The following is a 12,163-nucleotide window of genomic DNA, read 5'->3' on the forward strand; positions in this document are numbered from 1 at the left end:
TAAACTTAATCATTATCAATGATCAAAATATTAATATTAATTCCAAACTAACGAAGTTTCATTCGAATCGGGCAGGACAACAATGACTAATTATGAATCTAATTAAGCACATGAAACATATTAGTGTTGCCCCGGGTTAAGTTTCACGTGTCTTGTTAAAGTCACTCACTTCGTTTGTAAAAATGAGCTCAATCTGGAAAAGTTTGTTGTAGTGTATATTATTATTTATAAAATATCTCTCAATGTATTTTCTAATAATTTTATTAATTTAGCACCTATATCTCATTAATAAAGGAAAAGATTATTATAAGGCATATATTTATAAGGTAAAAATAAGGAATTGAAGTGTTTTGAAATTAACTGCTTAAAATAAAGAAAAGTAGGTGGAATCGAAAATCAGTAATTAAATTATATAATACGAAACATTCAGTACATAAATGTACAATATTTTGAAGAGACAAAACATTAAGAAGCGCGGTGTCGTAAGGTGGTTTTCAGCGTAAATAAGGATGGGGTCGAATATTGCGTGTCGAATTTGATTATTAGAGAATAGCTTGGGTTTTCGTGGGTAGAGCGATGATTCGCGCAGTCGCTTCGGGCGTGATCGTACACATGGATCGTCCGCTACGTCAAGGCGTCTCGCCGCCCACTACGGCTCTTTGAGTACCCGATGAATTATCATTGTCGCCGATACCCACGCAGCGGACGACTATTTCACATGTTACCATTTTATTATATTACGATTTTTGTTTTACAATAAAGTATCAGGTATGTATCGTTGAAAAGGTATATTTTTTTACAAATTTTATTTAATGTATCTGTGGGTCAAATGTTAATCGAGACATTTGTTTAATCAAAATGTAAGTGCTAGTGATATAATGTTCAAGTATGTGCTTAATAAGGTTTTCTATTTAATGACCGTTGCAAATATATACACAAAACACATGAAACCTATAAAATTAATTAACGGATATTTTGCTAACTAAGCAATTAAATAAATTAATGTCATGCTGGTCTGTTTTAAAAAAATCATGATGCGAAAAAAAGTATTAAATCAACAAAACTATAGCGGAATTTTAACAGACTTGTTCTAAATGCTTATAAAAATATGTAAATATAAATATATCATCTTTTTATTAAACTCGTAAAAATATACAAATCGTACAGAGTTTAATACTTTTCGTATTTTATTAGGCAAGTTGCTTATGTAGTATCATTCTTGCTGATCTTATTATAAAGAAGTATAAAAAATAATAAGATAATATATAACATGCATATGAATGTGAAACGTGAGTAAACTTATTTTTCTTAAATATATTTTGAGAATAGTTTATTTTGCTGCAGCGACAAAGCTTTTCCTGTGTAATAATTTATATTACAGTATATACAAACAAGCATCCGCCCATAAAGTCTACCAATTCTGCGTACGTAAAATGTACCCATTCAGTTAAACTAAATCTTTTGTTTATATAGCTTCAATATAGCTCTCACATTGTATACAAAATGTATTTAAAAGAGAATCAAGTTTACCATAATTATAAAATAAGCATAACAAGAATTTGTGACAACTTTATTTACAAATGTAATCTAGTAAATTTTGTGAATAATAAGCAAATCATACCACACTTTAAGATTAACTTAAAGATATATATTTAGAATGGGTTCTGGTGAACAGTGTGGCTAAGCAACATCCAAGAATTACGAAATTAAGTTTTCAAGAAAAAACTCTCGAAATGGTAACATTAAAAGTCTTTAGTGATTTAAACATTACACACTATATCCTATTTTGCTACAAGAGATTAATTTGATCTTTAATGGCCATAACCATTTTATTCCACTAACATAACTCAAAATGAGCTTAGTAAATGTAAAACACACTGTATAATTTATATATATTTTTAAATGATTATTTTTCTGTCAATATATGTATATAATAAAAATTCGTCAATTTATTAATTTCTTTATTAAAACACCCTCCACTTAGTCATCAGTACTGTTACATACACTCAGGGTACAACACTACAATGCATAATACATATGTACAACAATTTTACATACATATTTACAACATTGTTCACGTCCAGTTTAAATCTCGATTCAAACAATATTATAAAGTACACTTATAAACTATAAATAAATCTCTGATAAATTAAATCATTTATAATAACATAATCTCAATTAAATCAAATTGGCTATGACTTTAATTCGACTAGATTATCGTTAAACCTATTCTAATTCTTATCACAACGCAGTCGTCTGCTATTATCAGGAATGTCTTAATCGTTTACCTATATAATAAAGAATTCAAAGTTACAGTTTGTCCTTACTTATTATAGAGAAATAAGTTAGCGTATACAATTCTTTATTCGTATTTACATAAATAATATTTGCTAGACACACAATGTTACATTTGATTCAATCGAAAACTCGCAAATAAAATATCACGAAAGAAAAACGTTATAGAGAAGTTTAATCCAGAAGTTTTTAATACCTTTACTACATGCATATAAGAACACGTCCCTTACGTTCAATATTTATAAATCATCTAACCCTTCGTAAAGTTTAATATTGCGTTTCACCTACATTTAATGGACACGACTGTTTGGCACTTGGAATATTATTTCACTTTTAAGAAGTCATTAAACACTACACAATAAAATCCACCCAAAATGTCACACATTCGTAGTTCTAAGTGAAAATTTTTCGATACACTGCTTTATACAAATCCGAGCAACAGCCTCCATTATCTTCGACCGCGACGCCTGCCTCATTCAAACTGCTGCACGTTGTATGTTTGGGCAGGTAGGTTGTTAAACAGTTGTGACCATTAGAAAAGATGGTTATTTGTTTTGGCCAGTGTGCCGAGGTGGTCAGAGAGTAAGTAGTTGGGTGGCGCCACCCCGAGCAGTGGGAAACCCGAGGGTTGGCGCAGAAGTCCGCATCCGCCAGCCCACTTGCCGCCCCCGACTCCGCTCACTGGGGGTTCGGAACCACCGACACCGTTTAACTCCTCACATAATTTGTTAGCTGTAAAAATAATATATTTTAACAAATATTTAAGTGTATACGTATGAACTATATTATCATATAAAGTATTGGATCAAAGGAATAAAAATAACAGATATTATACGACGTTTTTTAAAAAAATATTTTGGCTGTATTCTGTTTATTATATGATTTATTAAATTATATGTGATATGACAGAAATAAATCATTTCGTAAATGTTCTTTTTAAGTTGTTGTGTAAACCATGATATAACATATAATAGCATATAAATACATACATGCGTAACAAGGCAGCTTTTAACCAATTTCTCTTCTCTATTGATTTCATTAGTAGATTATAAATAGAAACAGTACATTGTAGGTATGTTTATTGTAAATAGCCATTAAAATATCACATATCATATTATAAGTGTAACCAGCATGTTTAAAAGTTAATGATGTTAAAATATCAGCAAAAAGGCAGTTTCTAGTTACATAAAGTTGGTACATATATTAATGATATGTTATTAAAGACGCCGTACTGTTCATAGTTTAACAAAAGACATCAGCATAATTTAGAACGTTTGTTATACCCATAGATGCAGTAAAATGCGACATTTATGATTAAAATAGCGAGTCGATGTAGACTCGGGTTCTTAATTGCAATTAAAGCAATGAAAACTTTTGCATACAAATCTAGCCGAATGTGAAATCAGACTGCAGGTACGCTAGCGGATATGAAATAATCGTGGTAACGCAATTAAGCGCTAATCACCTAATCCTTGCCGCCGCTCTGTTGTTTATTCAAGCCTGAGTGACAATCGCGCGCACAATTAGCGCAAATGAGCCGAAGTGAAAATCTGGCGCGGATGGCGTGGCGTGGTGGCGGCATAATGTGATTAATCCAGCCGCAAGCTATTATACGCCCTCTGGCCCACCGCGCTGCGCACTACGAGCTCTCGACACACCTGTACACCACTCATCGCTACTGATATTTCTTATTTTTTACTCTAGCAAACCATGATCGCGTCGGCGTCGATAGCTATTGCAACTGAGATATAAACGCTCGGGAGGGTTAGCGGAATATTATGTTTGTGTTTGCAAATGTTTTACAATAACATTCCATATCTTAGATTAATTTATAACATTTCTTAGTTCAATATACAATGGTAACTTAATTTGAAAGAAAACTTAGATTTTTATCTAAGTCAAAACTAAAACAGTTTCGAAAAAAGCGAGCTCCTTATTAAGACTGGCAAGAGAAGTTAGTTGGTATTTTGTGTTCTTTGATAATGTTAATTAACACAATTCTTTTCATAATTATAGTTATAAAAAAAAGAAAGTATTAGTTTGATTTAAAATTAAAAAAAACTATAATATTCAAACAGTTAGGATCTTCGAACTTGACCTGATTCTTTTGTTGCTAAAAATAAACTTTTAAAACTTATTGGATGGTTACATTTCATTGCATCTTCTAATTTTAAATTCTATTTTGAGGACACATTTCTGTTGTCGAAATCAGCCTTGTTATGTTCTCCCACGCAATCCGCTGAAATAGTGCGATTGGACCGCGATCTGGCGGAATGCGTGACTCATAAGTCTTTAATATAAACGATCTATGTATGAATCTTTAAAAAATCTAAGATAACGTTAAAAAATACACAACTCTTATTATAAAACGTATTAAAAAATCTAAGATAACGTTAAAAAATACACAACTCTTATTATAAAACGTATCAATTAAAATTAAATTAAGATTCACTCTCTTGTTAATTACAGAGATGAAACTGTTGCTTTTTTAAAAAATCTTAATTAAATTTCAATTATTAGATACATTTTAGAGTATTAGATACTTAATCCCTAGAACAAACTATTGAACAAGATAAATAATTAAAAAAAAACCAACTCAAACCTCAATATTTGTCCTTTTTATCGTAAGAGCTTACATGTAATAGTGATGAATACATTTATGATTGCTTAATATTTTTTTCACTCGGCTTTTTTTTATATTATTCAATTTGATATAAAATTATAAAAAGCGTTACGTTAGGCGGCGCATTTTACATCGACCACCTTACCGCAAGTGCTAACATCATCGTGTAAAAATAAAGATTTTATGTCTATCATTTTAGTCTAATCGCGTGAGAACAGATTTATGGTACTCGAGTTACGGTTTTAAAGTCTAATATTAATATTAATTTCATAATTTAATACTTTTACATTTATAATCTATACTAATATTATAAATGTAAAAGTAACTCTGTCTGTATGTCTGTCCCACTATCACTACCAAACTAATCAACTGTAATTGATGGAATTTGTTCATAACTAAGAAAGACATACTAACTTTCTTGCCTAACACATGACAACCGAACCCTAAAACGCGAACAAAGTCGAGGGCGACAACAAGTACTTTATAGTTTATACGCAACAACGTTAATGCTAGTCATCTTAATAGTTTAAATGTACAACGGATAAAACTGCCAAACCCCCCGACTTTTGTAATAATATTATATACAAAAACCTTCTTTCCAAATTCGCTCTATCTTCTGTTAGATGTGCACATATGCGTATTGTTACTTAGGTTAAGTAAATTGGTCAGCAATTATTTCAATTACGAATTCCAAAAAACCTTATTTATTGTTTTAGTACAATATTATAATAAGAACTTCTGTATTAATTTTTAAATTAATACTTACAAAATAAACGCCTACTTTACTACATTGTGCACTACATTGTACTTCCTCTAAACAATACAAGACATAATAGAAACGTACGTGAAAATTGTTGTCGTCAAATATATGTTCTACTAATAATCAAATATAAATAGGACGGTATGAAGGTATCGTTTTGTTTTTATTTGTTTTCTGATCAGCCGATGATATCAAAAGTCAAACGCGTTTCAGCGGTCGGATGTCAGCTATTAGGCATATTAGGCATCAATTTCAATTCGATAGCTTGGCCGTAAAAGAACGGCAGTGTCACTTTCACTTATATAATCTTAGTTTAGAGAAATGAATATGAAAAATGTAAAATATTGTTGTTATTTATTAGTCAGATGAGTGTTCACTACTAAATTTAATTTATATTTATGTTGGCAGCACTGCGCCACTTAAACATCTTTTTTGTCAGTATGTACTCGAGTTGTACATAAAAAACATGATTTATGTTTCGTTTGTTAGATATTCATAGAAAACATTAGACACATGTCTTGTAAATGAGTGTAAATAATTCTTCAAAAATAACTGTTTGATTGATACCAATGTACGTAAAACATACGTTAATTATTATTTTTAACTATTCATCTTAACAAAATATATTATAAAAACATACTGATGAAATTATTGTCATTGATGCATTTAAATATAGAACGCACGGCTTTATGATGAATTAAAACAGCGATATTTTTCATATTTCGAATTTCTAGGAAATGATAAACTTTCTATAGAAACATTTTAGATATAAAGAGAGGTTATTATATTATCCTATAAAAATCATGGCACACAGAAAATTTAATTTTCTTTTTTACATAACAATGAAAATTGAAAATCGAATCGAGTGCTCACGATTTCGTCACAATTAATAAGCAACTGTTATTAAAATAATTGAGTGTATGTGTACCTGCTGAAGTGATCGGTTTTAAATCCGGTGGCGAGAGATGTGGCAGGGTGTGGTGCGAAGGCTGCGCTGGCGGCGGGGGATGCGGTGAGGTCGCGGGAGAGCCTGGCTTGTCGCGTTTACCTTCGGCCTTAACAGGCGCTTCGCCCGCTTTCTGCTGTGCTAATCGCTCTTGTTTCCGGAACTTGGCGCGTCTATTTTGAAACCATACCTGGAAAATATATTATATTTCTTATTATTTCAATATCGTTTTGTAAATTTAATTCAATAATTTAAAAAAAATATACAGCTATTTATAAGTATTTCTAAATATATTTATATAGCTTTCATCTGATCACATGTAAGAATTTTATTTAAAATAAGGTCCTAATCATAGGTATCTGAGTCTAAATGATACCTGTTATTTAGACTCAGAACTACAGAAACAGAAATATTTTAACTTAAATTCGCATTCATGAGATTCAATCGGTGTATCGGTATTTTTTTATAACCTTGAGCATAAAAGGCAGGTTAAAAACTGAGAAATCATCTACAAAATATAATACATACAAATTTTTCAACGACATTATTTTTCTATAGTAGTTCATTCACTTTATAAAGACAAAATAGATCCAGACAATAGTATTTTCGACGACGTAATTGTGTAGCATTAAAGCCTCGACTGTGCTCTACAGCAAAGTAGTCTGAAAATGTCCTCCTGGACTGAGGCCTCCTCAATAATAATTATTTATGAGGAGAAGATAAATATGAGGAGAGTATAAATTTTCTAAATGAAACCCGTTGTATACTTGGAAGAACTTAACATATACAGATGTTTTGCAGGTTGTTTTACGCTTATATAAATTACAAATTCTTGTTATATGAATTGATTCTAGAAATGGTGAACATTTTGTATCGTAAAATTAGCTTATCTAACGATAAAAAAGAAGAAAAAGACTCTATTTCACTATGTATGTTCGCTTACTATACTTACTATATATATATATAAAGATAAGAGAGTAAGAAATTCTGCCCCATATCGCACCCTAACTGCGAGCCGTATAGGAGTTCCATCACTACATAATATAAAACAAAGTCGCTTTCTCTGTCCCTATATCTTTAAATCTACGCAACGGATTTTGATGCGGTTTTTTTTAAAAGATAGTGTGATTCAAGGGAAAGGTTTGTGTATATAATACATGAACAATATAGTAAAGAAACACTGATAATTTTAGAAGTTTGCGATGTGATGTCGTATATAAACAAATTCTGTAGTATATTTAGTATCAGTATTGCACCCGTGCGAAGCCGGGGTGGGTAGCTAGTTGATTATAATATTCGACTATGATAATTACATAAACATAACCACATTACGGAAGGTGACTCAAATATCCAAATAACCTATAAATAAAAGATTCGACCGAGTATCGCTAACGTGCTCCTCAGAATTGTTCCGTTCCCTTCCGTTCCGTCACTTTGTCATGGATCCTGTGCTCAGAACCTTACCAAACTTTCACCAAATTACCCTTGAAGTATATATTTTATAATAAAAAAAGAATTATCAAAATTGGTTAACGTGATTTTCAGTTATTCACCTATTTGTCGCGCATATACATAACGCAAATTTAAGACTTATGTCGTTTTCACATGGATACCATCATCGGAAAAAAAAATAAAAAAAATGGGACCCCACGGGAAGCACTACCTTTCAAACAAAAAAAAAATTATCAAAATCGGTCCACCCAGTGAAAAGTTATGAGGTAACAAACATAAAAAAAAAAAACAGACGAATTGATAACCTCCTCCTTTTGGAAGTCGGTTGAAAATCAGTAACAGTACGATAGGTTCATTTTATATTTCATCGATAACTTAAGATCTTTATGTCAAAAGATTAAATAATAATATTTTAAGATCTATTTACTTTTAACTCACTACCTTGTTAGTTGTAACTTAATTATCGTTTTATTCATTTTTAGGGTTCCGTACGTCTGAATACAAAAACGGAACCCTTATAGGATCACTCGTGTGTCTGTCCGTCCGTCGCTTACAGTCAATTATCTCCGAATCTATTAGACCGATTAAGTTGAAATTTGGTACACATATCAATTCCTGTAACCCAAACACAGAGGTGTGACGTGAGTAGATGAAATCTGTATATGGGGGGTCATTTTGGGGGGGAAGGGGAAAATTAAAAAAAAAATATCTGAAAACTGCATCGTGTGGCATATCAAATGAAAGGTCTTGTTGAGAAGATCTTAAATGTTTTTTTTTGTAATTTTAAAATAAATAGTTTCCAAGTTATTCAAGAAAATAGACGAAAATCGACCATTCCCCCCCCCTTATCTCCGAAACTACTGAACCTAAAATTTTGAAAAAAATACAGAAATTAGTTTTCTCCTTATAGATTATAGGAAAACCTATAAGAAGTCCATGATATTAAAATAACATGGTAAATCACTCAATATTGTGCGTACCAACTTACATTTGCAGGTGGAATGTGTGGGAGAACATATTTTTAACTCCAATGTTAAGTTTTGTTAAATCGGTTTGTAGATGAATATTTAACGAAAAAAATAAGCCCATAATGAGCATTCTACGACCAATGTTTTAGGAGATATTAATTAATTTTTCAATTTAATTCCGCCCGCGGTATGACAAATAAATGCTTAGTAAGGCGCGGGCCCTTACTACGGCATTATGAGACATGACCTTCACGTTGCTCTACTTGAGACAGATTTGTGCGCTAGTGTCTTGTTTCAATAATATAGTTGTAAACAAATCAATGAAGACATAAAAGTGTTATAGTATGAATCGTTTAGAAAAATTAAAAATTTAAATGTAGAATTTATGGGAAAACCGATCAGGATGAAAATGTGCATAGAAGTAGTATTCGAGTCCATAATTAAACTTTTTTTTTTAAGTTATTCATATTTTTTTTTCTTTTAATTATAAGAATGTGACTGATTCTTTTTTATTTTTTATTATTATTTTTTTCCTTCAATTATTCGTAAATTTTAATTCATCTATTATTTGCAGTTAAAATTATAGGTAGGTGAAAAATAAAATGTAATGTGTTATACGATTTTTTTTTAATTTATTTAAAAATATTATTTAATTATAAATCATGATCAAATGGTACATGCTTCCGAATAATAATCATTATAAAATATAAATTGAAAATATTTCGTATGGGAGATTATATTTCATTTTCTACTTACCTCTAATTTTCACCGCAGATCATAAATAAATAGAAATTTACAAAAAATAAAAGGGAAAAAATTAATAATAAAGAATAACTAAGAAACAGTCATTTTATTTTTATAATCAATGAAAGAAAATATAAATAAATAATAATATATACATATATACCTATATTATACAGTATATACATATATACATATATTATACAGGTAATATATACATATATACCTGGAATACTACCTTTACGCACATTTTCATCTCAATAGATTTCCCCAAGGTCGTGCCCTCCACTAGTCAGTCCGATCAAAGTGATTAAAATATATTAAAAAATTCATCTCTACATTATATATATTTTCATTGGTCGGTAATCTTATCAAATACAAAATTTTCACAGTTTGAAAAGAAAACATATTTCGATTACACTCGATTAAAATTTAACATTCTCATTGCTTTATAGCGTCAAAAATTCGAGGTATAATTAATCTATTGTTATACAAATGTCTCGATCTCTGATAAATATATTACAAAATATTGTAATAAAATGATTGTTTAAGCAATTGGTTTTTTAAACAATAAGTCTTATAATTTTCTTCAGGGGTTGTTTGTTTTTCATATTCGATTAATAATTTAAAGAAAGAAAATTAAAAATCGAACGTTTTTGAAGCATTTAATGACGTATTGGCTGGAGTAATATTAATGTGATGCGCGCTGCGCTGCGAGTGTGGTGGGGATTTCGAGTCTATGTCACAGACACAAGGCCCGCGCGGCTCATTCGCGCGGTCGGCTCCCTATGCTGCAGACGTATCCCAGACTTCTATATATTGATGTGATAATTTTCGTCGTTTCTATCGTAGTAAGATTTATTACAAAAAAAAATATTTCACAAAAAATATTTTTCCCTATTGAAAATGACTTCTGTACAGTTATCATATAACTATCTGTTGGATAATGGTAGTTATGTTGAAGAAGATGTTGTGGAGGAGTTTAACTCCTTACTTAGAGTAGTTCATGGGTATCAAAACCGAAGTGTTTATGAGATAACAACAGAGAGATTGCGCCAAAAAGCTCTCCCTGTTGATCCGAACTCAAATTTTCTACAGGTTTTATTTCGTCCTGATTCTGACGATTTTTCGAAAGTTGGGCATTGGGTTTGTGTCTATTATTCATCTCATACGCTCAAAGTTTATGATAGTTTGTATAAAAATCTTAGTGAAATACAGGCAGAGTATTTGAGAAAATTGTTTCCTTACATTCTAGAAAATGAAATCATATTTCCTGTTGTACAAAAACAACCAAATTTGATTGATTGCGGCTTATACGCAATAGCATTTAGTACTTCAATTGTGTTAGGCCTTGATCCATGTAATATTAAATTCAATGTCGAGTTTTTAAGAAGTCATACTTTAAACATTCTTTTAACACATAGGCTAACAGAATTTCCGTCTACAGTTATTAATCGTGGTGGACGTCCCCAAAACAAATACTGTGGCACTAAGTTAGAAAGAAAACGTATTGGTGAAAGAAACAAAAAAAGGCGCCAAAAAATCAATAAACTATCGAACTGTAGTCAAATAGAGGTTTTAGGGAAAACTGTTCTCTCGATTACTATTCCTGTTTCCTATGAAACATTGGAAAATCCTAATTGTTCGTATGATCAGAACGCCCCTATAAATAGTAATTTCAGCCCAGTAAAAAGTACTTCGCTTATTGCTTGTAAAAGAAAATCGTCAAGGATATTAGAGAATAACCTCAAACGAGAAAGATTATCCAGATGTAGTGATGACACTAAAAATAGAAAAAAAGAGCGAGATAAAGAGTCGAAAAAACTGCAACGTTCAGTACCTCGTAGACGCAAGACGGAGCAAAAACGCAATACTGTTTCGCGTCGCATTTCACGTCAGGATCGTACTTACAGGGAACGCGAACGGGTACTTAACACTGCATCACACCATATTTTACGTCAGGATCCTGCATATAAAACGCTAGAACAGGAACGTGATACCATAGCGCATCGTTTATCACGTAAAAATCCAGAATACGCTACTCGTGAAACCGAAATTCGAAATATACGAAATCAGAATATTGAAAATGATTGGGACAAAATTGAAAAACAATTCTTTGATTCTATTTTACATGGCCACACAAGCATTTGTTCGTGCTGCGGAAGATTGTGGCATAGAAACTCCCTGAAGTCATTAAAAGTAAATCATCTGTCTTTTTTCCTAGATGAAGTCATGAGAAACATAAAATTAAGTACATTTTCTGATAATAATAATTATATGTTTTGCTACACTTGTCATAATAATTTGAAAGCGGGAAAAATACCGAGATTAGCAATGAGTAATGGTTTACTGTTCCCTGATATTCCTGACGTTTTACA

General features: G+C 31.2%; 1 protein-coding gene across 1 annotated transcript in view; it reads right to left on the minus strand.

Moving 5' to 3' along the window:
- Positions 1-1,980: 1,980 nt before the first annotated feature.
- LOC124544529 (paired mesoderm homeobox protein 2B-like) overlaps positions 1,981-12,163 on the minus strand; it is a 41,049-nt gene continuing 30,866 nt past the window's right edge. Inside the window, exons 3-4 of the mRNA XM_047123126.1 lie at positions 6,607-6,814; positions 1,981-3,027 (exon numbers count right to left, since the gene is read on the minus strand). Of these exons, the coding sequence (XP_046979082.1) occupies positions 2,828-3,027; positions 6,607-6,814 (408 nt within the window). The 3' untranslated portion in view covers positions 1,981-2,827. The remainder of the gene's footprint in view (positions 3,028-6,606; positions 6,815-12,163) is intronic.

This window comes from Vanessa cardui, chromosome 4 (assembly GCF_905220365.1).
Source record: "Vanessa cardui chromosome 4, ilVanCard2.1, whole genome shotgun sequence".
Taxonomy (NCBI): domain Eukaryota; kingdom Metazoa; phylum Arthropoda; class Insecta; order Lepidoptera; family Nymphalidae; genus Vanessa; species Vanessa cardui.